Consider the following 27,993-nt stretch of genomic DNA (forward strand, 5'->3'; position numbering starts at 1 on the left):
TGTTTATCATCAAAAGAGTATTCAGAGCAATATAATAATGCAATTATATCTTTAATTTTTCCAGCATTTTAAGGACAAAATGTATTTCTTTCTGCAATTAATAAGTGGTCGCAGTTTGGGTTTACATTATGTAGAAGCTTTTTCTATGACTAATGTCTAATGCTAAAATTTTGAAAGCATTTGTTTTCGTTCATTTTTCTGTTCTTTTCTGATAGACAGATAGCCGGACTCTTCTTTACGCAATTAATTGTTTAACATGCTCAGTTTATAAACCTTCATAGATTGTCATGAAATATTCCAGATCAAGAAAAAAATATCAAAAGAAAATTTTAGATTTTTTTTAAATCCCTTTTAAGGAATGATAAATTGTTTCACTTTTTGTGGGAAGAAATCCTAGGTGTTCCAGAATTTTTTTATATTGCACCTCTTAGAAATATTTTTTTTCGTGTTCATTAAAGGTGCTTTTGTCGATTGTATGCTCACTCACGGCACCCTTTAAATTTATTTAAAAGTAATATTGGTTTGGACGTTTTCTCTAAAACCAATGACCATTAGGCTAGCTTCCAGTTTAACGCGATGAATAAGTTAACATATTACAAAATTTAAAAAAAAAAAAATTAAAAAAAAATTAGATTCAAAAGTATGGTGTTATCAATGATTTTTTACAGACAGGAATCATTATTGTATCTCATTTTCGATAGCTTTCGGGGCTTCGTCCCTTTCGAACCCACTACATTGAGCGGTTGGCACCCCTCATATCCCTCGCTAAGGTTCGGGCGTACACGTAAAAATTACCCAGCTACGCCACTGATTATATCACACAAAAATAGAATGAAATTCAAAACAGTGTGGCTGTGGCCATTGATTGACACATTAAATTCATCCATTGACTGGGACAATTTAGGTGAACGTTTGTATGTAACGATCACTGCTCACTATGTACTTTTTAAAGACACTTAAACTATGGGGTCACCAAAGGTTCTCAACACCTTAATAAAGTAATTCGAAAAATTAATCAGAAATAACACGATGTTTTAATTTATAACAATTATATAAATCAAAACATAAAGTTATTCCTGATTAATTTTTCGAATTATTTTATAATTAAAGGCGTTAAGAAACCTTTGGTGACCCCACAGTTTAAATGCCTATCGTAGGTACGTCGTGAACAGTGGTCGTTACAGACAAACGTTCACGTAAATTGTCCCAGTCAATGGATGAATTTAATGTGTCAATCAATGGCCACATCCACACTGTTTTGAATTTCATTCTAAAGAGTGTTTTTTTAATTTCAATTTCAATTAGGTGTTGCAATACTTTTTTCCATGTGTATAGAATGTGACATGGTTTAAAATGTTTTTGAGCGACCAAACTGCCCCTTAACCTGGTAAAGTGGCGTAAGAGTCCAACTGAAAAATACACTGTTAACATCAGTTGAAAACGGCTGCACTTATCAGATAGAAACTATGCAAGGAAAAAAAAAAAAAAAAAACTGGCATAAAAACAGTAGAATGAAATTACCGGTCTAACTAAAGAGAACTTGCAGTTCAAAGCCAATAACAATAATTATTAACCATTATAAATATTCTATAAATGTTCTTCTACACTAAAAAGTAAAATAACAAAAATGCTGATCTGCGAGGGAAATTCAAAACGGTAAGTCCTTAATTTATAAAATGGCAAAACCAAAATCTCAAAAACTTCTAACGAATGGAAAACGACTTTGTACTGGCATTTCCTTAATATGAAGAAAATGGCGAATAAAACCTGGTTTTATATCTAGTTAAACCTCACACTTGTATGACAGTCGCATGTTTTTTTTCCACTAGCTTAGCTATTTTTTTTGTGAAATTAAATTTCAGAAAGTCCAACTTCGTATAGTGAATACGTAAACAATAAAAAATAAAAAAAATGGATATTTATACTTAACTTTTATAGAGAAACGCGGAAAACAACTGTGCTTATCACCAACGAGATAAAAGAAAAAAACAAGAATGTGTTCTAAGTACACGGAAGCCACATCCGTACTATCATTTTCTATGTTCAGTGAACCGTGAAAATTGGGTAAAATCTCTAATTTGGCATTAAAATTAGAAAGATCATATCACAAGGAACATGTGTACTAAGTTTCAAGTTGATTGAACTTCAACTTCATCAAAAACTACCTCGACCAAAAACGTTAACCTGAAGCGGGACAGACGGACAGACGAACGGACAAACGAACGAACAAACGAACAAACGGACGCACAAACCAGAAAACATAATGTCAATAAATGGGGCTTAAAATACATCAATATAAAATAAAGCAACGAATTTAAATGATGACTTTATTATAAATAATGAATAATTTATTAATTAAGAGATTCAACCAATGGCGTTACTTCTAATAATGCATTTGTTTTTAAATAACGATATTTTACTTATCATTATTGGTTTCTTGATAATTTTGTTGTATGTCACACTTCAAAGGTAGTGTAAAGTAATTTTCACTAGACAGACATCTGTTCCTTGTTAATGGTCCAAACTGTAGTACATCATAATCGGTGGTGATGTCAGAAGTTCTACTATATACCTGGTAGTCAATGTCGGACCTGCATGAAACATACTTTTCACGTTCGGAATGCTGTACTGATCCACTGAAAGCCAAACAATCATAGTAGTTATCGTTCTTGTTTGTTGTCAAATTTCCCTGTGCGCATGTATTCAAGCTAATGGTATTATACACACTTTCCTTTTCTAGTATAAAATAGAAATGCTCTGGTTCCACGGGTTGTACTTGCCTTTTAGATCTCCTAAAATACAACAATATTGATATATTGATTGCTTGATCGTTGCATGCATCACGTTCAGTGGCAAATATCTAAACGCACACCAAGGATCAGAATTTAAATTCAATTATTGATAAATCCAATAGGTGCATATTTCATTAATTTAATTTAACCGGGACTAAGGACTGGAGATTTAGCCAACCTCAGTAAAAATAAAACACAAAACCGAGCATATCTAGACAAGATACAGATATTTGCAATAGATGTTTGAAATACAGCCGACAAACTAAGGCTAGGGATTCCCCATAGAGGTGTTGCTAAATATTAATATTGTTTTAAACGGAAGAGATAATGAAACTCTTGAGACAAAAACAAAAATATTTTTTCATATTTCTTTTTGACGTGGATGCGTATTTATACATCACGCCAATCAAACTGATCAGGAGGAAATGAATATTATCATATCATTTAGAAATTATAAAGATGCATTTTTTCAAATCAGAAAATTCTTTTTGAGACATTAACACTAGAAGGTGACGGCTTTGTCGTGAAGTCATTCTGTTTTTGAAAAACTGGAAAATATGCAACAAAATCAGAATCATTAAGTTCATGTCAAATATCGTATATTACTAGTATCAAATAAGTACATACACACAAGAGGTAGGTGCCTGACAGATCTGAAAAGTGTTCAGACGATACAAATCTTAAGTTCATTTCAAATATTGAAAAATCTAAGTCATCGGTAACCAGACAGCACATGTAGATATCTGATAGATCTGCGAACTTATCACTGCAAGCTGCTGACCACACATGAAATCATTCTGTACAGGTGAACGTTAGAAAAGTGTGGAATATATTACCGAAGGAACACGATGAACCTCCCCATTTCATATGGAGAGGATAATAAAAGACACAAATCAAGTAAAGTAAGAAAAATGAGGAAAATAAATGATTACAGGTGCATCGATAGGGTAAGCGTATACAGTATAAAATGTATATGCTTAAACGCTACTCACTTTTTCGACCGAGTTTTTTTTATTATAATAATAGCAATATATTAAATATTCACATTTTTAGTAAATCATCAATTTAGATTTCCTACTTACCGTATGTATTTACAGCAACACAAAGTAGTGACTACAACACAGACTCCAATAATCGATGCAACAACCCCGATGAATAAATCTAAAAAAAATATAAACATGAATAGTGTGAAATAAAACAAATGATTGTCATTTTAGCTCACCAGTCCCAAAGAGCAAGTTTGAGCTGTAATTGTTTCACTTGGCATATGAACGCAATCTGTAGTCTATTTACACGTAAAAAAATAATCCCCTCTATAAATTCTGGACCAAAAAGAGGCAAACCTAGCCACAAAAGTCATCATCACTGGAGTATCTTGACAAGTTTAAAATATATATCCGATAATTCCCTTGTCAACCAAAATTAGGCTGCATTTGCGTAAAATCCAAATACTTGTTAATATCTTGAAAACTATCATGAATATTCAAATATGACATTGCAAAATGATGCTTCTTTTAATCACAATTGTGACTAGTCCGAGATTACTCTGACGTCCAACGGCTGTTTTGCAAGACAAGCTGGGGCCGTGGGACGTCAGAGCTCGTCCCATAGTGGATATTTGCCCACCCAAAATAGATGCGCTGCTTCGTCGCTTCTGGTGCCGATCGACGACCTTGGAATTATATAAATCGGGCATCAATCTGTTCATTTTTCATTTATCTCTTCATTTATGTAAGTTTCACCTACCTGCCAACCTTTACTTTCTCATAATTAGACAGTTTTCACAGTGACCCATCGATTTCGGCATTTTGCCTTTCATTTTCAAAGATTATCACGTGACCACGAGAAAACAGTGATGATTTATGCAAATGACCATTATGTAACACCTCGTTCATTTACAATGCAAGTTATCTAAATGTCCGAGAGCTTCCGATTGTAACGTGGTCGGAACTAAATGCTTCATATCGATCTCCTATAAAGGAGGTGAAAAAATATAAATATTTGCATATTTTGAGTCTCGAGACCACGAACTCTGTCGTAACTTGACGTCCATTTGAAAGTGAAAGTCAAAATGCCGAAATCGATGGGTCACTGTGAAAACTGTCTAATTATGAGAAAATAAAGGTTGGCAGGTAGGTGAAACTTACATAAATGAAGAGATAAATGAAAAATGAACAGATTGATGCCCGATTTATATAATTCCAAGGCCGTCAATCGGCACCAGAAGCGACGAAGCAGCGCATCTATTTTGGGTAGGCAAATATCCACTTTTTGATATGGGACGAGCTCTGACGTCCCACGGCCCCAGCTTGTCTGGCAAAACAACAGCCGTTGGACGTCAGAGTAATCTCGGACTAAATTGTGACAGTACTCTATAAAGAAGTAAATGTTTTAAATAACGATGTGTTTCTAAATAAACTTATCATAGATACCAGGATTGAAATTTTGTATTTGCGACAGACGCGCGTTTCGTCTATAAAAGACTCATCAGTGACGCTGGAATAAAAATAGTTAAAAAGACCCAACTAAAGTGCGAAGTGGAAGAGCATTGAGGACCAAACATACCTAAAATAATTGCCAAATACAGCTAAGGTAATCTATTCCTAAGGTAAAAAAAGCCTTAGTATTTTAAATGTAAAGTTTTGTAAACATTTAATCTATAGTTATGACTATATCAATGATAATTCATGTCAAAACAGAAGTGCTGACTTCTGGTCATCTTGATTATCATAATGGGCAGAGATAAACTGTAAGTAGCAAATATGATCAGAAAATATGATCTAGAAATAGGTCAAAATGACCCAAATTGATAGTCGACTTCTTAATGTAGTTAATTGTATTGTCGTTTTGATATAAGTTAAAAAAAACTTTTGTTTACGTTAATGCTAAAATATGCTAGTGGGAGATACAGAGGAACAGTTCATTTGTATATTAATATCAAAATTAAAAACCAATTCTTCAGAGAACAATTGAAGGTCTTTCCACCTCGATAATAAGAATGAAATTTAAAAAAGGAAGTTAGAAAATGTCACTCCTTGTTGATGTAATTTGGTTTTTCAAATTGATATAAAAAAATAAGATTAATAGGTATATGCAGAAGACTTAATTGTTTTATCAAGAACATAAAATAATTTTTAGCAAAGGTCAAAATCTAGAACGTCAAATTGACCTTTGACCTTGACCTCAATTTCAAGGTTATAGGTCAGTGATTTCAAATCAAAAGACCCCAGGTCAATCATTTGTATGGTTGGGAGAAATACTGATTTCAAATACATAAGGGGAGAAAACTCCTATAAGGGTTAATCAAAACACTTCGACTGAAATAGGTTGAAGTTGCGCCTTTTTGTAAACAGTAATTTGGCAAACAAATCATATCATTATCTGTAACAGTTTCTTTTGAATAACGATAACAAGCAAAATTCAAAATTTATAACATGACCTTGACCTTCGACCTTGATTTCAATTTCAAGGTCCTAGGTCAGTGAACTCAAAACAGAAGACCAGAGGTCAATCACTTGTATGGTTGTGGAGAAATACTGATTTGAAATACATAAGGGGAGAAAACTCCTATAAAGGTTAACCAAAACACTTTGACTGAAATAGGTTGAAGTTGCGCCTTATTGTAAACAGTTATTTGGCAAAAACATCATATCATTTACTGTCACAGTTTCTGTGGAATAACGATAACAAGCAAAATTCAAAATTTAGAAATTGACCTTGACCTTTGACCTTGACCTCAATTTCCTTCAAATGGACCAAGGACTTCATATCAAAAGACTTTAGGCCTCTACGACTTATAACGTATGAATTTATCCAACAAATCACCTATCTTAAATTTTCAAAGGGAAATAACTCCCATAAGATGTCTTCCAATCACTCTAGTTAAAATAAACCAAATCACTCTCAAGAGTAGACGAACAATTTGGTGAAAACAGTTTGCTAAAATCTTTTACGGTTTTAGAGATATAGCGATAACAAGAAAAAAGGGACACGGGGAGATAACTCCTATAAGAATAAGTGTTCGGTCACACAGGGTGAGTTTTGAAACTCCCGTTACTGTACAACATCATTGGCAAAACAATTCATTCGATATGTTGTTAGACAAAAAAGCATCTCAGACGGTAGAAGAAAAAAAAAAAAAAAAAAAAAAAATAATCAGAAGAAAAACAAAAGGTCTTTCCACGAAAAGTGGAAAGACCTAATAAGATCTAACAAATAATAAAACTAACAAATATCCTCATTCCACTTCTTATTATAATTATAATTGCCCCAAAATAAAGAATTTTGACCAATTTTAGTGTGTTTAACTAAAATCTTGAAAGCTGTAATAGATATACTGAGACTTGAACAAAAACAATATCAGCAACACATATTTACAAAAAGTCAGTATGAACGAATTCGCAAATAGACATCGTATATGAGTTGTTGCCTCATATAATTATAATGTTAACTAGTTTCTTCTTTGATGTTTATTTCTTTTAATGGTAAACACAAAATATGACAAGAAGAAACATTTTAATTCTAATTATATACTGCGAATTCTGATGCATTATCTTATACTATAAAAATAATCATTACAGATACCAACATTAACATTTTGTACGCTAGACGCGCGTTTTATCTACAAAAGACTTATCAGTGAAACAAGAACAAAAAAAAGTGAAAAATTCCAAGTAACGTACATAATATATTATACTATAGTGACAAAAGCACTAAATTGTGCTGTTTATAAGTGCAACCAATAAACCTATGTTGAACTTGAACGTTCGTAGGTCACAATTTAATAATAAATTTTGACCGAAATGTCTTTATTCGTGACAAATTTAGATCTAAGTCATTCACTGCTAAATGTGGTTCTATTTCTAGAATAGACATGCAAAATGGCAAAATAAATCGTTTCTTATAAACAAAGGATAATTATGTCGACATCTGTCAATTACAGGCTTATGTGGGGAAAGGTAGTGTATCGGGCTATTATAGACTGTAAGAGACAGGCAATAACCATCATATATAACCTACACGCAAACCAATTAAAATATTTTACCACAAATGAAATATATTAATTAATTCCAAAAGAAAAACAGTTCTATTTGTTGAATATATAAAACAGATGCGAAAGATACCTGCAGAGGGACAATCAAACTCATAGATCGAAAATAAACTGACAACACCATGGCTAAAAAAGAGAAAGACAAACAGACAAAAAATAGTACACAAGACGCACCATAGAAAACCAATCTCTTAGCAACACGAACCCCACCAAAACTGGGGATGATCTCATGTGATCCTGAAGAGTAAGCAAATCCTACTCCTAATGTGACACCCGTCGTTTTACACATGTTATTAAAAACCCCGTAAACAGTCTTAATCGGTATGTCAAATTAGTAAAAAGTGAAGGGGGATTATAGTTACGACATACGGAACATATCCGATATCATATGCGAAACGGTTATTCCATTACGATCAACCAATTGTTATATAGCGTCCGTAAAATTTACAAAGGTATGATTTCATCTTCATCATTTGTAACTCTTGGTTTAATGGCTTCACTCTGAGCAGCAACCCTGTGTCAAGATAGGAAATACAAACCCTGGAATATCGTATCAATGGGGAGATACATATTCTGTATGCAGGTGCTGCTGGTATATTGTTACAAAGAAATGGAAAGTTCACACTTGGGAAGCTATAATAATCTCTTTTGTCGTAAAGTTTTGTTGTCAACAGATCCTCATTGTCAATTTCTGGATGAAAGTCGTGATATGAGACTGACTAAACTGTATCTGTTGTATCCTTTATCTATAATTCGATGGGATAGATGCGTTCAACATACGGTCCGAGACCATAATTGTCGTCCCTTGATTTCCGTTGTTCACGAATATAGTCCCTAGTGTTAACAGTGGGTTACTTGCCATTTATTTTAATACCCCTTCCAAATTATTTTCTTCATGTTTAATGCCTCAAATTGTAAATAGGGGGGTGAAATTACACTGTAAAAAAATTTGGGTCCAGAATTTTAAAGGAAAGTAGTGATTTGGTCCAGGTGAAAAAGGTTGAAATATAGCACTTCGGACGCTGTCAAAAGATTTCAAGACGCCCTAAAGATAAAATTGTCCATATTTTGAGTTAGAGACGATGAAGTTTTCTATAATTTTGATATAATTTGTCCCAAAAGTAGTACAACACACTGTAAAAGTTTCATTGAGAAAGCGCAGGTGGGATTTTTTTAATTTTCATTTATGTTCTAAAAGAAATGCACTACGAATTAATTGTGTTCTCGGACCTAAGAGGTGAAGTCTGTAAATGTAGAATCTGTACTTTGGCAACTTCCCTAAATGATTTGGTGGTGTCAATTTGTCAAATAGCATGAAACTAAAGGATTTAAACTTTTATTCTGTAGAATTACGGCAAAAATGACAAATTTTGGCATTTTATGGTCAAAATGGGCATTTTAAGGCTTTTTCAATATTGATGCATACATGGCATCCTGACTTTCTATCTGACAGGTTTTCATGTGTCAATACTTGTGTTTCTATGCCTTTATCTAGTTCTTTTACTTGTTTATGAACTCAGAATCTACAGAAAAGAAGATTATCTCAGACAATATATGCAAAATGTGTTGTATAAATGACCCTTGTCTAATGCTCTGTTTGGATGAAGTCAAAAGTGGGGTTCTTGGTACATAAAATTTTAAGTCCACAATAAAGACCTCACTAAATTTGTACCAAAAGCACTTTACAATGTCTATTGTATCTGTTCCATTTCACATAATATCTTTCTTTTCTTCTGTAGGATAGCAAGTAGTTTAAATATAAGCCTGTTGAGACTAAAATTGCATTCAAGTTTTTCACTAAAAAGCAAAAAATCTTTGTATCAGACCATACTTTCTGCAAGAAAAGTTAATTGCAAGAGCCTTTTTGTGCTCAGATTTGTTGTATCATGTCACATAAGTACAGAAATGATAAAAAAGACACAATTTTTTATTTCTTATAGCCTCAATATGCATTTTTTAATGTAAATATGTGGCACAGTCAAATTGACCCTTATTTTGTTCTAGTCTTACTTTGCTTAAGACCCTTTTAAACTAATATGATATGTTATTTGTAACTTTTCTTTCCATTTAAAGTACATTCATTACATATGTAAGGATTATTTATAACTAAAAAGCTTCAGAAATTTAAAATTGTTGGAAAATATTATATCTTCATGTAAGGCCCCCTTACATTGAAAAACCTCAATTTTTAGGCCCAGGCTGATATAAATTTGACTTTTGAATAATTATGCTAAGTCTGATAAATCAAATGAGTACTCTATTGCTTTTAGTACATAATAAATGATATATTAAGGCATTTAAAAGGATTTTTTTTTGCAATATTTTAATTTTTAAAGCCCTACATGTTGATAGTTTAAATTTTTCAATTTTAACGTCAAAATTTAACACGCACAGATGAGTATAGAATTTAACATATTGTCTATATTATATATCCTATTGTTATGAAACTTTGCAAGCAGTCTTATAATTTATTAAGCTTTGGTCATACCAAGTTTTATTAAGATTTGTCAACTCTTTCTATCCTAAGAGGTGAAGTCTGTAAATGTAGAATCTGTACTTTGGCAACTTCCCTAAATGATTTGGTGGTGTCAATTTGTCAAATAGCATGAAACTAAAGGATTTAAACTTTTATTCTGTAGAATTACGGCAAAAATGACAAATTTTGGCATTTTATGGTCAAAATGGGCATTTTAAGGCTTTTTCAATATTGATGCATACATGGCATCCTGACTTTCTATCTGACAGGTTTTCATGTGTCAATACTTGTGTTTCTATGCCTTTATCTAGTTCTTTTACTTGTTTATGAACTCAGAATCTACAGAAAAGAAGATTATCTCAGACAATATATGCAAAATGTGTTGTATAAATGACCCTTGTCTAATGCTCTGTTTGGATGAAGTCAAAAGTGGGGTTCTTGGTACATAAAATTTTAAGTCCACAATAAAGACCTCACTAAATTTGTACCAAAAGCACTTTACAATGTCTATTGTATCTGTTCCATTTCACATAATATCTTTCTTTTCTTCTGTAGGATAGCAAGTAGTTTAAATATAAGCCTGTTGAGACTAAAATTGCATTCAAGTTTTTCACTAAAAAGCAAAAAATCTTTGTATCAGACCATACTTTCTGCAAGAAAAGTTAATTGCAAGAGCCTTTTTGTGCTCAGATTTGTTGTATCATGTCACATAAGTACAGAAATGATAAAAAAGACACAATTTTTTATTTCTTATAGCCTCAATATGCATTTTTTAATGTAAATATGTGGCACAGTCAAATTGACCCTTATTTTGTTCTAGTCTTACTTTGCTTAAGACCCTTTTAAACTAATATGATATGTTATTTGTAACTTTTCTTTCCATTTAAAGTACATTCATTACATATGTAAGGATTATTTATAACTAAAAAGCTTCAGAAATTTAAAATTGTTGGAAAATATTATATCTTCATGTAAGGCCCCCTTACATTGAAAAACCTCAATTTTTAGGCCCAGGCTGATATAAATTTGACTTTTGAATAATTATGCTAAGTCTGATAAATCAAATGAGTACTCTATTGCTTTTAGTACATAATAAATGATATATTAAGGCATTTAAAAGGATTTTTTTTTGCAATATTTTAATTTTTAAAGCCCTACATGTTGATAGTTTAAATTTTTCAATTTTAACGTCAAAATTTAACACGCACAGATGAGTATAGAATTTAACATATTGTCTATATTATATATCCTATTGTTATGAAACTTTGCAAGCAGTCTTATAATTTATTAAGCTTTGGTCATACCAAGTTTTATTAAGATTTGTCAACTCTTTCTATCCTAAGAGGTGAAGTCTGTAAATGTAGAATCTGTACTTTGGCAACTTCCCTAAATGATTTGGTGGTGTCAATTTGTCAAATAGCATGAAACTAAAGGATTTAAACTTTTATTCTGTAGAATTACGGCAAAAATGACAAATTTTGGCATTTTATGGTCAAAATGGGCATTTTAAGGCTTTTTCAATATTGATGCATACATGGCATCCTGACTTTCTATCTGACAGGTTTTCATGTGTCAATACTTGTGTTTCTATGCCTTTATCTAGTTCTTTTACTTGTTTATGAACTCAGAATCTACAGAAAAGAAGATTATCTCAGACAATATATGCAAAATGTGTTGTATAAATGACCCTTGTCTAATGCTCTGTTTGGATGAAGTCAAAAGTGGGGTTCTTGGTACATAAAATTTTAAGTCCACAATAAAGACCTCACTAAATTTGTACCAAAAGCACTTTACAATGTCTATTGTATCTGTTCCATTTCACATAATATCTTTCTTTTCTTCTGTAGGATAGCAAGTAGTTTAAATATAAGCCTGTTGAGACTAAAATTGCATTCAAGTTTTTCACTAAAAAGCAAAAAATCTTTGTATCAGACCATACTTTCTGCAAGAAAAGTTAATTGCAAGAGCCTTTTTGTGCTCAGATTTGTTGTATCATGTCACATAAGTACAGAAATGATAAAAAAGACACAATTTTTTATTTCTTATAGCCTCAATATGCATTTTTTAATGTAAATATGTGGCACAGTCAAATTGACCCTTATTTTGTTCTAGTCTTACTTTGCTTAAGACCCTTTTAAACTAATATGATATGTTATTTGTAACTTTTCTTTCCATTTAAAGTACATTCATTACATATGTAAGGATTATTTATAACTAAAAAGCTTCAGAAATTTAAAATTGTTGGAAAATATTATATCTTCATGTAAGGCCCCCTTACATTGAAAAACCTCAATTTTTAGGCCCAGGCTGATATAAATTTGACTTTTGAATAATTATGCTAAGTCTGATAAATCAAATGAGTACTCTATTGCTTTTAGTACATAATAAATGATATATTAAGGCATTTAAAAGGATTTTTTTTTGCAATATTTTAATTTTTAAAGCCCTACATGTTGATAGTTTAAATTTTTCAATTTTAACGTCAAAATTTAACACGCACAGATGAGTATAGAATTTAACATATTGTCTATATTATATATCCTATTGTTATGAAACTTTGCAAGCAGTCTTATAATTTATTAAGCTTTGGTCATACCAAGTTTTATTAAGATTTGTCAACTCTTTCTATCCTAAGAGGTGAAGTCTGTAAATGTAGAATCTGTACTTTGGCAACTTCCCTAAATGATTTGGTGGTGTCAATTTGTCAAATAGCATGAAACTAAAGGATTTAAACTTTTATTCTGTAGAATTACGGCAAAAATGACAAATTTTGGCATTTTATGGTCAAAATGGGCATTTTAAGGCTTTTTCAATATTGATGCATACATGGCATCCTGACTTTCTATCTGACAGGTTTTCATGTGTCAATACTTGTGTTTCTATGCCTTTATCTAGTTCTTTTACTTGTTTATGAACTCAGAATCTACAGAAAAGAAGATTATCTCAGACAATATATGCAAAATGTGTTGTATAAATGACCCTTGTCTAATGCTCTGTTTGGATGAAGTCAAAAGTGGGGTTCTTGGTACATAAAATTTTAAGTCCACAATAAAGACCTCACTAAATTTGTACCAAAAGCACTTTACAATGTCTATTGTATCTGTTCCATTTCACATAATATCTTTCTTTTCTTCTGTAGGATAGCAAGTAGTTTAAATATAAGCCTGTTGAGACTAAAATTGCATTCAAGTTTTTCACTAAAAAGCAAAAAATCTTTGTATCAGACCATACTTTCTGCAAGAAAAGTTAATTGCAAGAGCCTTTTTGTGCTCAGATTTGTTGTATCATGTCACATAAGTACAGAAATGATAAAAAAGACACAATTTTTTATTTCTTATAGCCTCAATATGCATTTTTTAATGTAAATATGTGGCACAGTCAAATTGACCCTTATTTTGTTCTAGTCTTACTTTGCTTAAGACCCTTTTAAACTAATATGATATGTTATTTGTAACTTTTCTTTCCATTTAAAGTACATTCATTACATATGTAAGGATTATTTATAACTAAAAAGCTTCAGAAATTTAAAATTGTTGGAAAATATTATATCTTCATGTAAGGCCCCCTTACATTGAAAAACCTCAATTTTTAGGCCCAGGCTGATATAAATTTGACTTTTGAATAATTATGCTAAGTCTGATAAATCAAATGAGTACTCTATTGCTTTTAGTACATAATAAATGATATATTAAGGCATTTAAAAGGATTTTTTTTTGCAATATTTTAATTTTTAAAGCCCTACATGTTGATAGTTTAAATTTTTCAATTTTAACGTCAAAATTTAACACGCACAGATGAGTATAGAATTTAACATATTGTCTATATTATATATCCTATTGTTATGAAACTTTGCAAGCAGTCTTATAATTTATTAAGCTTTGGTCATACCAAGTTTTATTAAGATTTGTCAACTCTTTCTATCCTAAGAGGTGAAGTCTGTAAATGTAGAATCTGTACTTTGGCAACTTCCCTAAATGATTTGGTGGTGTCAATTTGTCAAATAGCATGAAACTAAAGGATTTAAACTTTTATTCTGTAGAATTACGGCAAAAATGACAAATTTTGGCATTTTATGGTCAAAATGGGCATTTTAAGGCTTTTTCAATATTGATGCATACATGGCATCCTGACTTTCTATCTGACAGGTTTTCATGTGTCAATACTTGTGTTTCTATGCCTTTATCTAGTTCTTTTACTTGTTTATGAACTCAGAATCTACAGAAAAGAAGATTATCTCAGACAATATATGCAAAATGTGTTGTATAAATGACCCTTGTCTAATGCTCTGTTTGGATGAAGTCAAAAGTGGGGTTCTTGGTACATAAAATTTTAAGTCCACAATAAAGACCTCACTAAATTTGTACCAAAAGCACTTTACAATGTCTATTGTATCTGTTCCATTTCACATAATATCTTTCTTTTCTTCTGTAGGATAGCAAGTAGTTTAAATATAAGCCTGTTGAGACTAAAATTGCATTCAAGTTTTTCACTAAAAAGCAAAAAATCTTTGTATCAGACCATACTTTCTGCAAGAAAAGTTAATTGCAAGAGCCTTTTTGTGCTCAGATTTGTTGTATCATGTCACATAAGTACAGAAATGATAAAAAAGACACAATTTTTTATTTCTTATAGCCTCAATATGCATTTTTTAATGTAAATATGTGGCACAGTCAAATTGACCCTTATTTTGTTCTAGTCTTACTTTGCTTAAGACCCTTTTAAACTAATATGATATGTTATTTGTAACTTTTCTTTCCATTTAAAGTACATTCATTACATATGTAAGGATTATTTATAACTAAAAAGCTTCAGAAATTTAAAATTGTTGGAAAATATTATATCTTCATGTAAGGCCCCCTTACATTGAAAAACCTCAATTTTTAGGCCCAGGCTGATATAAATTTGACTTTTGAATAATTATGCTAAGTCTGATAAATCAAATGAGTACTCTATTGCTTTTAGTACATAATTAATGATATATTAAGGCATTTAAAAGGATTTTTTTTTGCAATATTTTAATTTTTAAAGCCCTACATGTTGATAGTTTAAATTTTTCAATTTTAACGTCAAAATTTAACACGCACAGATGAGTATAGAATTTAACATATTGTCTATATTATATATCCTATTGTTATGAAACTTTGCAAGCAGTCTTATAATTTATTAAGCTTTGGTCATACCAAGTTTTATTAAGATTTGTCAACTCTTTCTATCCTAAGAGGTGAAGTCTGTAAATGTAGAATCTGTACTTTGGCAACTTCCCTAAATGATTTGGTGGTGTCAATTTGTCAAATAGCATGAAACTAAAGGATTTAAACTTTTATTCTGTAGAATTACGGCAAAAATGACAAATTTTGGCATTTTATGGTCAAAATGGGCATTTTAAGGCTTTTTCAATATTGATGCATACATGGCATCCTGACTTTCTATCTGACAGGTTTTCATGTGTCAATACTTGTGTTTCTATGCCTTTATCTAGTTCTTTTACTTGTTTATGAACTCAGAATCTACAGAAAAGAAGATTATCTCAGACAATATATGCAAAATGTGTTGTATAAATGACCCTTGTCTAATGCTCTGTTTGGATGAAGTCAAAAGTGGGGTTCTTGGTACATAAAATTTTAAGTCCACAATAAAGACCTCACTAAATTTGTACCAAAAGCACTTTACAATGTCTATTGTATCTGTTCCATTTCACATAATATCTTTCTTTTCTTCTGTAGGATAGCAAGTAGTTTAAATATAAGCCTGTTGAGACTAAAATTGCATTCAAGTTTTTCACTAAAAAGCAAAAAATCTTTGTATCAGACCATACTTTCTGCAAGAAAAGTTAATTGCAAGAGCCTTTTTGTGCTCAGATTTGTTGTATCATGTCACATAAGTACAGAAATGATAAAAAAGACACAATTTTTTATTTCTTATAGCCTCAATATGCATTTTTTAATGTAAAAATGTGGCACAGTCAAATTGACCCTTATTTTGTTCTAGTCTTACTTTGCTTAAGACCCTTTTAAACTAATATGATATGTTATTTGTAACTTTTCTTTCCATTTAAAGTACATTCATTACATATGTAAGGATTATTTATAACTAAAAAGCTTCAGAAATTTAAAATTGTTGGAAAATATTATATCTTCATGTAAGGCCCCCTTACATTGAAAAACCTCAATTTTTAGGCCCAGGCTGATATAAATTTGACTTTTGAATAATTATGCTAAGTCTGATAAATCAAATGAGTACTCTATTGCTTTTAGTACATAATAAATGATATATTAAGGCATTTAAAAGGATTTTTTTTTGCAATATTTTAATTTTTAAAGCCCTACATGTTGATAGTTTAAATTTTTCAATTTTAACGTCAAAATTTAACACGCACAGATGAGTATAGAATTTAACATATTGTCTATATTATATATCCTATTGTTATGAAACTTTGCAAGCAGTCTTATAATTTATTAAGCTTTGGTCATACCAAGTTTTATTAAGATTTGTCAACTCTTTCTATCCTATTAGGTGAAGTCTGTAAATGTAGAATCTGTACTTTGGCAACTTCCCTAAATGATTTGGTGGTGTCAATTTGTCAAATAGCATGAAACTAAAGGATTTAAACTTTTATTCTGTAGAATTACGGCAAAAATGACAAATTTTGGCATTTTATGGTCAAAATGGGCATTTTAAGGCTTTTTCAATATTGATGCATACATGGCATCCTGACTTTCTATCTGACAGGTTTTCATGTGTCAATACTTGTGTTTCTATGCCTTTATCTAGTTCTTTTACTTGTTTATGAACTCAGAATCTACAGAAAAGAAGATTATCTCAGACAATATATGCAAAATGTGTTGTATAAATGACCCTTGTCTAATGCTCTGTTTGGATGAAGTCAAAAGTGGGGTTCTTGGTACATAAAATTTTAAGTCCACAATAAAGACCTCACTAAATTTGTACCAAAAGCACTTTACAATGTCTATTGTATCTGTTCCATTTCACATAATATCTTTCTTTTCTTCTGTAGGATAGCAAGTAGTTTAAATATAAGCCTGTTGAGACTAAAATTGCATTCAAGTTTTTCACTAAAAAGCAAAAAATCTTTGTATCAGACCATACTTTCTGCAAGAAAAGTTAATTGCAAGAGCCTTTTTGTGCTCAGATTTGTTGTATCATGTCACATAAGTATAGAAATGATAAAAAAGACACAATTTTTTATTTCTTATAGCCTCAATATGCATTTTTTAATGTAAATATGTGGCACAGTCAAATTGACCCTTATTTTGTTCTAGTCTTACTTTGCTTAAGACCCTTTTAAACTAATATGATATGTTATTTGTAACTTTTCTTTCCATTTAAAGTACATTCATTACATATGTAAGGATTATTTATAACTAAAAAGCTTCAGAAATTTAAAATTGTTGGAAAATATTATATCTTCATGTAAGGCCCCCTTACATTGAAAAACCTCAATTTTTAGGCCCAGGCTGATATAAATTTGACTTTTGAATAATTATGCTAAGTCTGATAAATCAAATGAGTACTCTATTGCTTTTAGTACATAATAAATGATATATTAAGGCATTTAAAAGGATTTTTTTTTGCAATATTTTAATTTTTAAAGCCCTACATGTTGATAGTTTAAATTTTTCAATTTTAACGTCAAAATTTAACACGCACAGATGAGTATAGAATTTAACATATTGTCTATATTATATATCCTATTGTTATGAAACTTTGCAAGCAGTCTTATAATTTATTAAGCTTTGGTCATACCAAGTTTTATTAAGATTTGTCAACTCTTTCTATCCTATTAGGTCCGAGACCACAATTGTCGTCCCTTGATTTCCGTTGTTCACGAATATAGTCCCTAGTGTTAACAGTGGGTTACTTGCCATTTATTTTAATACCCCTTCCAAATTATTTTCTTCATGTTTAATGACTCAAATTGTAAGTAGGGGGGTGAAATTACACTGTAAAAAAATTTGGGTCCAGAATTTTAAAGGAAAGTAGTGATTTGGTCCAGGTGAAAAAGGTTGAAATATAGCACTTCGGACGCTGTCAAAAGATTTCAAGACGCCCTAAAGATAAAATTGTCCATATTTTGAGTTAGAGACGATGAAGTTTTCTATAATTTTGATATAATTTGTCCCAAAAGTAGTACAACACACTGTAAAAGTTTCATTGAGAAAGCGCAGGTGGGATTTTTTTAATTTTCATTTATGTTCTAAAAGAAATGCACTACGAATTAATTGTGTTCTCGGACCTAAGAGGTGAAGTCTGTAAATGTAGAATCTGTACTTTGGCAACTTCCCTAAATGATTTGGTGGTGTCAATTTGTCAAATAGCATGAAACTAAAGGATTTAAACTTTTATTCTGTAGAATTACGGCAAAAATGACAAATTTTGGCATTTTATGGTCAAAATGGGCATTTTAAGGCTTTTTCAATATTGATGCATACATGGCATCCTGACTTTCTATCTGACAGGTTTTCATGTGTCAATACTTGTGTTTCTATGCCTTTATCTAGTTCTTTTACTTGATTATGAACTCAGAATCTACAGAAAAGAAGATTATCTCAGACAATATATGCAAAATGTGTTGTATAAATGACCCTTGTCTAATGCTCTGTTTGGATGAAGTCAAAAGTGGGGTTCTTGGTACATAAAATTTTAAGTCCACAATAAAGACCTCACTAAATTTGTACCAAAAGCACTTTACAATGTCTATTGTATCTGTTCCATTTCACATAATATCTTTCTTTTCTTCTGTAGGATAGCAAGTAGTTTAAATATAAGCCTGTTGAGACTAAAATTGCATTCAAGTTTTTCACTAAAAAGCAAAAAATCTTTGTATCAGACCATACTTTCTGCAAGAAAAGTTAATTGCAAGAGCCTTTTTGTGCTCAGATTTGTTGTATCATGTCACATAAGTATAGAAATGATAAAAAAGACACAATTTTTTATTTCTTATAGCCTCAATATGCATTTTTTAATGTAAATATGTGGCACAGTCAAATTGACCCTTATTTTGTTCTAGTCTTACTTTGCTTAAGACCCTTTTAAACTAATATGATATGTTATTTGTAACTTTTCTTTCCATTTAAAGTACATTCATTACATATGTAAGGATTATTTATAACTAAAAAGCTTCAGAAATTTAAAATTGTTGGAAAATATTATATCTTCATGTAAGGCCCCCTTACATTGAAAAACCTCAATTTTTAGGCCCAGGCTGATATAAATTTGACTTTTGAATAATTATGCTAAGTCTGATAAATCAAATGAGTACTCTATTGCTTTTAGTACATAATAAATGATATATTAAGGCATTTAAAAGGATTTTTTTTTGCAATATTTTAATTTTTAAAGCCCTACATGTTGATAGTTTAAATTTTTCAATTTTAACGTCAAAATTTAACACGCACAGATGAGTATAGAATTTAACATATTGTCTATATTATATATCCTATTGTTATGAAACTTTGCAAGCAGTCTTATAATTTATTAAGCTTTGGTCATACCAAGTTTTATTAAGATTTGTCAACTCTTTCTATCCTATTAGGTCCGAGACCACAATTGTCGTCCCTTGATTTCCGTTGTTCACGAATATAGTCCCTAGTGTTAACAGTGGGTTACTTGCCATTTATTTTAATACCCCTTCCAAATTATTTTCTTCATGTTTAATGCCTCAAATTGTAAGTAGGGGGGTGAAATTACACTGTAAAAAAATTTGGGTCCAGAATTTTAAAGGAAAGTAGTGATTTGGTCCAGGTGAAAAAGGTTGAAATATAGCACTTCGGACGCTGTCAAAAGATTTCAAGACGCCCTAAAGATAAAATTGTCCATATTTTGAGTTAGAGACGATGAAGTTTTCTATAATTTTGATATAATTTGTCCCAAAAGTAGTACAACACACTGTAAAAGTTTCATTGAGAAAGCGCAGGTGGGATTTTTTTAATTTTCATTTATGTTCTAAAAGAAATGCACTACGAATTAATTGTGTTCTCGGACCTAAGAGGTGAAGTCTGTAAATGTAGAATCTGTACTTTGGCAACTTCCCTAAATGATTTGGTGGTGTCAATTTGTCAAATAGCATGAAACTAAAGGATTTAAACTTTTATTCTGTAGAATTACGGCAAAAATGACAAATTTTGGCATTTTATGGTCAAAATGGGCATTTTAAGGCTTTTTCAATATTGATGCATACATGGCATCCTGACTTTCTATCTGACAGGTTTTCATGTGTCAATACTTGTGTTTCTATGCCTTTATCTAGTTCTTTTACTTGTTTATGAACTCAGAATCTACAGAAAAGAAGATTATCTCAGACAATATATGCAAAATGTGTTGTATAAATGACCCTTGTCTAATGCTCTGTTTGGATGAAGTCAAAAGTGGGGTTCTTGGTACATAAAATTTTAAGTCCACAATAAAGACCTCACTAAATTTGTACCAAAAGCACTTTACAATGTCTATTGTATCTGTTCCATTTCACATAATATCTTTCTTTTCTTCTGTAGGATAGCAAGTAGTTTAAATATAAGCCTGTTGAGACTAAAATTGCATTCAAGTTTTTCACTAAAAAGCAAAAAATCTTTGTATCAGACCATACTTTCTGCAAGAAAAGTTAATTGCAAGAGCCTTTTTGTGCTCAGATTTGTTGTATCATGTCACATAAGTACAGAAATGATAAAAAAGACACAATTTTTTATTTCTTATAGCCTCAATATGCATTTTTTAATGTAAATATGTGGCACAGTCAAATTGACCCTTATTTTGTTCTAGTCTTACTTTGCTTAAGACCCTTTTAAACTAATATGATATGTTATTTGTAACTTTTCTTTCCATTTAAAGTACATTCATTACATATGTAAGGATTATTTATAACTAAAAAGCTTCAGAAATTTAAAATTGTTGGAAAATATTATATCTTCATGTAAGGCCCCCTTACATTGAAAAACCTCAATTTTTAGGCCCAGGCTGATATAAATTTGACTTTTGAATAATTATGCTAAGTCTGATAAATCAAATGAGTACTCTATTGCTTTTAGTACATAATAAATGATATATTAAGGCATTTAAAAGGATTTTTTTTTGCAATATTTTAATTTTTAAAGCCCTACATGTTGATAGTTTAAATTTTTCAATTTTAACGTCAAAATTTAACACGCACAGATGAGTATAGAATTTAACATATTGTCTATATTATATATCCTATTGTTATGAAACTTTGCAAGCAGTCTTATAATTTATTAAGCTTTGGTCATACCAAGTTTTATTAAGATTTGTCAACTCTTTCTATCCTATTAGGTCCGAGACCACAATTGTCGTCCCTTGATTTCCGTTGTTCACGAATATAGTCCCTAGTGTTAACAGTGGGTTACTTGCCATTTATTTTAATACCCCTTCCAAATTATTTTCTTCATGTTTAATGCCTCAAATTGTAAGTAGGGGGGTGAAATTACACTGTAAAAAAATTTGGGTCCAGAATTTTAAAGGAAAGTAGTGATTTGGTCCAGGTGAAAAAGGTTGAAATATAGCACTTCGGACGCTGTCAAAAGATTTCAAGACGCCCTAAAGATAAAATTGTCCATATTTTGAGTTAGAGACGATGAAGTTTTCTATAATTTTGATATAATTTGTCCCAAAAGTAGTACAACACACTGTAAAAGTTTCATTGAGAAAGCGCAAGTGGGATTTTTTTAATTTTCATTTATGTTCTAAAAGAAATGCACTACGAATTAATTGTGTTCTCGGACCTAAGAGGTGAAGTCTGTAAATGTAGAATCTGTACTTTGGCAACTTCCCTAAATGATTTGGTGGTGTCAATTTGTCAAATAGCATGAAACTAAAGGATTTAAACTTTTATTCTGTAGAATTACGGCAAAAATGACAAATTTTGGCATTTTATGGTCAAAATGGGCATTTTAAGGCTTTTTCAATATTGATGCATACATGGCATCCTGACTTTCTATCTGACAGGTTTTCATGTGTCAATACTTGTGTTTCTATGCCTTTATCTAGTTCTTTTACTTGTTTATGAACTCAGAATCTACAGAAAAGAAGATTATCTCAGACAATATATGCAAAATGTGTTGTATAAATGACCCTTGTCTAATGCTCTGTTTGGATGAAGTCAAAAGTGGGGTTCTTGGTACATAAAATTTTAAGTCCACAATAAAGACCTCACTAAATTTGTACCAAAAGCACTTTACAATGTCTATTGTATCTGTTCCATTTCACATAATATCTTTCTTTTCTTCTGTAGGATAGCGAGTAGTTTAAATATAAGCCTGTTGAGACTAAAATTGCATTCAAGTTTTTCACTAAAAAGCAAAAAATCTTTGTATCAGACCATACTTTCTGCAAGAAAAGTTAATTGCAAGAGCCTTTTTGTGCTCAGATTTGTTGTATCATGTCACATAAGTACAGAAATGATAAAAAAGACACAATTTTTTATTTCTTATAGCCTCAATATGCATTTTTTAATGTAAATATGTGGCACAGTCAAATTGACCCTTATTTTGTTCTAGTCTTACTTTGCTTAAGACCCTTTTAAACTAATATGATATGTTATTTGTAACTTTTCTTTCCATTTAAAGTACATTCATTACATATGTAAGGATTATTTATAACTAAAAAGCTTCAGAAATTTAAAATTGTTGGAAAATATTATATCTTCATGTAAGGCCCCCTTACATTGAAAAACCTCAATTTTTAGGCCCAGGCTGATATAAATTTGACTTTTGAATAATTATGCTAAGTCTGATAAATCAAATGAGTACTCTATTGCTTTTAGTACATAATAAATGATATATTAAGGCATTTAAAAGGATTTTTTTTTGCAATATTTTAATTTTTAAAGCCCTACATGTTGATAGTTTAAATTTTTCAATTTTAACGTCAAAATTTAACACGCACAGATGAGTATAGAATTTAACATATTGTCTATATTATATATCCTATTGTTATGAAACTTTGCAAGCAGTCTTATAATTTATTAAGCTTTGGTCATACCAAGTTTTATTAAGATTTGTCAACTCTTTCTATCCTATTAGGTCCGAGACCACAATTGTCGTCCCTTGATTTCCGTTGTTCACGAATATAGTCCCTAGTGTTAACAGTGGGTTACTTGCCATTTATTTTAATACCCCTTCCAAATTATTTTCTTCATGTTTAATGCCTCAAATTGTAAGTAGGGGGGTGAAATTACACTGTAAAAAAATTTGGGTCCAGAATTTTAAAGGAAAGTAGTGATTTGGTCCAGGTGAAAAAGGTTGAAATATAGCACTTCGGACGCTGTCAAAAGATTTCAAGACGCCCTAAAGATAAAATTGTCCATATTTTGAGTTAGAGACGATGAAGTTTTCTATAATTTTGATATAATTTGTCCCAAAAGTAGTACAACACACTGTAAAAGTTTCATTGAGAAAGCGCAGGTGGGATTTTTTTAATTTTCATTTATGTTCTAAAAGAAATGCACTACGAATTAATTGTGTTCTCGGACCTAAGAGGTGAAGTCTGTAAATGTAGAATCTGTACTTTGGCAACTTCCCTAAATGATTTGGTGGTGTCAATTTGTCAAATAGCATGAAACTAAAGGATTTAAACTTTTATTCTGTAGAATTACGGCAAAAATGACAAATTTTGGCATTTTATGGTCAAAATGGGCATTTTAAGGCTTTTTCAATATTGATGCATACATGGCATCCTGACTTTCTATCTGACAGGTTTTCATGTGTCAATACTTGTGTTTCTATGCCTTTATCTAGTTCTTTTACTTGTTTATGAACTCAGAATCTACAGAAAAGAAGATTATCTCAGACAATATATGCAAAATGTGTTGTATAAATGACCCTTGTCTAATGCTCTGTTTGGATGAAGTCAAAAGTGGGGTTCTTGGTACATAAAATTTTAAGTCCACAATAAAGACCTCACTAAATTTGTACCAAAAGCACTTTACAATGTCTATTGTATCTGTTCCATTTCACATAATATCTTTCTTTTCTTCTGTAGGATAGCAAGTAGTTTAAATATAAGCCTGTTGAGACTAAAATTGCATTCAAGTTTTTCACTAAAAAGCAAAAAATCTTTGTATCAGACCATACTTTCTGCAAGAAAAGTTAATTGCAAGAGCCTTTTTGTGCTCAGATTTGTTGTATCATGTCACATAAGTACAGAAATGATAAAAAAGACACAATTTTTTATTTCTTATAGCCTCAATATGCATTTTTTAATGTAAATATGTGGCACAGTCAAATTGACCCTTATTTTGTTCTAGTCTTACTTTGCTTAAGACCCTTTTAAACTAATATGATATGTTATTTGTAACTTTTCTTTCCATTTAAAGTACATTCATTACATATGTAAGGATTATTTATAACTAAAAAGCTTCAGAAATTTAAAATTGTTGGAAAATATTATATCTTCATGTAAGGCCCCCTTACATTGAAAAACCTCAATTTTTAGGCCCAGGCTGATATAAATTTGACTTTTGAATAATTATGCTAAGTCTGATAAATCAAATGAGTACTCTATTGCTTTTAGTACATAATAAATGATATATTAAGGCATTTAAAAGGATTTTTTTTTGCAATATTTTAATTTTTAAAGCCCTACATGTTGATAGTTTAAATTTTTCAATTTTAACGTCAAAATTTAACACGCACAGATGAGTATAGAATTTAACATATTGTCTATATTATATATCCTATTGTTATGAAACTTTGCAAGCAGTCTTATAATTTATTAAGCTTTGGTCATACCAAGTTTTATTAAGATTTGTCAACTCTTTCTATCCTATTAGGTCCGAGACCACAATTGTCGTCCCTTGATTTCCGTTGTTCACGAATATAGTCCCTAGTGTTAACAGTGGGTTACTTGCCATTTATTTTAATACCCCTTCCAAATTATTTTCTTCATGTTTAATGACTCAAATTGTAAGTAGGGGGGTGAAATTACACTGTAAAAAAATTTGGGTCCAGAATTTTAAAGGAAAGTAGTGATTTGGTCCAGGTGAAAAAGGTTGAAATATAGCACTTCGGACGCTGTCAAAAGATTTCAAGACGCCCTAAAGATAAAATTGTCCATATTTTGAGTTAGAGACGATGAAGTTTTCTATAATTTTGATATAATTTGTCCCAAAAGTAGTACAACACACTGTAAAAGTTTCATTGAGAAAGCGCAGGTGGGATTTTTTTAATTTTCATTTATGTTCTAAAAGAAATGCACTACGAATTAATTGTGTTCTCGGACCTAAGAGGTGAAGTCTGTAAATGTAGAATCTGTACTTTGGCAACTTCCCTAAATGATTTGGTGGTGTCAATTTGTCAAATAGCATGAAACTAAAGGATTTAAACTTTTATTCTGTAGAATTACGGCAAAAATGACAAATTTTGGCATTTTATGGTCAAAATGGGCATTTTAAGGCTTTTTCAATATTGATGCATACATGGCATCCTGACTTTCTATCTGACAGGTTTTCATGTGTCAATACTTGTATTTCTATGCCTTTATCTAGTTCTTTTACTTGTTTATGAACTCAGAATCTACAGAAAAGAAGATTATCTCAGACAATATATGCAAAATGTGTTGTATAAATGACCCTTGTCTAATGCTCTGTTTGGATGAAGTCAAAAGTGGGGTTCTTGGTACATAAAATTTTAAGTCCACAATAAAGACCTCACTAAATTTGTACCAAAAGCACTTTACAATGTCTATTGTATCTGTTCCATTTCACATAATATCTTTCTTTTCTTCTGTAGGATAGCAAGTAGTTTAAATATAAGCCTGTTGAGACTAAAATTGCATTCAAGTTTTTCACTAAAAAGCAAAAAATCTTTGTATCAGACCATACTTTCTGCAAGAAAAGTTAATTGCAAGAGCCTTTTTGTGCTCAGATTTGTTGTATCATGTCACATAAGTATAGAAATGATAAAAAAGACACAATTTTTTATTTCTTATAGCCTCAATATGCATTTTTTAATGTAAATATGTGGCACAGTCAAATTGACCCTTATTTTGTTCTAGTCTTACTTTGCTTAAGACCCTTTTAAACTAATATGATATGTTATTTGTAACTTTTCTTTCCATTTAAAGTACATTCATTACATATGTAAGGATTATTTATAACTAAAAAGCTTCAGAAATTTAAAATTGTTGGAAAATATTATATCTTCATGTAAGGCCCCCTTACATTGAAAAACCTCAATTTTTAGGCCCAGGCTGATATAAATTTGACTTTTGAATAATTATGCTAAGTCTGATAAATCAAATGAGTACTCTATTGCTTTTAGTACATAATAAATGATATATTAAGGCATTTAAAAGGATTTTTTTTTTGCAATATTTTAATTTTTAAAGCCCTACATGTTGATAGTTTAAATTTTTCAATTTTAACGTCAAAATTTAACACGCACAGATGAGTATAGAATTTAACATATTGTCTATATTATATATCCTATTGTTATGAAACTTTGCAAGCAGTCTTATAATTTATTAAGCTTTGGTCATACCAAGTTTTATTAAGATTTGTCAACTCTTTCTATCCTATTAGGTCCGAGACCACAATTGTCGTCCCTTGATTTCCGTTGTTCACGAATATAGTCCCTAGTGTTAACAGTGGGTTACTTGCCATTTATTTTAATACCCCTTCCAAATTATTTTCTTCATGTTTAATGCCTCAAATTGTAAGTAGGGGGGTGAAATTACACTGTAAAAAAATTTGGGTCCAGAATTTTAAAGGAAAGTAGTGATTTGGTCCAGGTGAAAAAGGTTGAAATATAGCACTTCGGACGCTGTCAAAAGATTTCAAGACGCCCTAAAGATAAAATTGTCCATATTTTGAGTTAGAGACGATGAAGTTTTCTATAATTTTGATATAATTTGTCCCAAAAGTAGTACAACACACTGTAAAAGTTTCATTGAGAAAGCGCAGGTGGGATTTTTTTAATTTTCATTTATGTTCTAAAAGAAATGCACTACGAATTAATTGTGTTCTCGGACCATACTAGTAGTCACCGAATTTTTAATTATATTTAGTGAGAGAACATCATCTATATAGCGGAAAGTAAAGTTAAGGGATATTGCTAAGGTGTTATCTTTCTACATAAGAAATTCCTTTATAAATATAGATTCTTACATTGATACGAGTGGATTAACGGATTTATCTAATCGAGATAGTTAAAATTTATAATTTAAATATCGAGATCAGATAAATCCGATCATCCACGAGTAACTATGTAAGAATCTGTTTCTTTAATGATTAAAAAATAAATTTTCTTCTTTTGTTAAACGAAAACCCCCCTCGAGTGCCTTTCACATTCCTATTTCATTAACTACTGTTAGCAAATTTTGATTCATCCAGTTAGCTGAAGAGGTTATGACCCTTAAAATCATCCAATGATCTTTTGAGATCACCGGCAACCACAAGTTGATTATTTTTTTATAAAATGGGTTCGGAAAGGGATAAATTTCCATAGAATTAGAGAAAGTCAGTTTCAGACAATTTTTTGGTTCAAATCAGAGTGATACTTTACACAGTAGGATTTATTCCTTCCTAATGCAAGGCACTTGTATCTACGTTGGCCATTCTCTTTTATGAAACAAACCAATACCAACTCTCCCAATTTGTCTTTAAGTTTGGAATTAAAAATTCTTGTGTAAAGTATAAATAAGTCAAATGT

The 27,993-nt window shown here is 30.8% G+C and overlaps 1 protein-coding gene across 1 annotated transcript in view; it reads right to left on the minus strand.

Annotated features, from left to right (window-relative positions):
- Positions 1-2,315: 2,315 nt before the first annotated feature.
- Positions 2,316-27,993, minus strand: part of LOC139512538 (uncharacterized) — a 44,022-nt gene continuing 18,344 nt past the window's right edge. The window contains exons 9-10 of the mRNA XM_071300220.1: positions 3,875-3,953; positions 2,316-2,792 (exon numbers count right to left, since the gene is read on the minus strand). Of these exons, the coding sequence (XP_071156321.1) occupies positions 2,417-2,792; positions 3,875-3,953 (455 nt within the window). The 3' untranslated portion in view covers positions 2,316-2,416. The remainder of the gene's footprint in view (positions 2,793-3,874; positions 3,954-27,993) is intronic.

This window comes from Mytilus edulis, chromosome 2 (genome assembly GCF_963676685.1).
Source record: "Mytilus edulis chromosome 2, xbMytEdul2.2, whole genome shotgun sequence".
In the NCBI taxonomy this organism is placed as follows: Eukaryota; Metazoa; Mollusca; class Bivalvia; order Mytilida; family Mytilidae; genus Mytilus; species Mytilus edulis.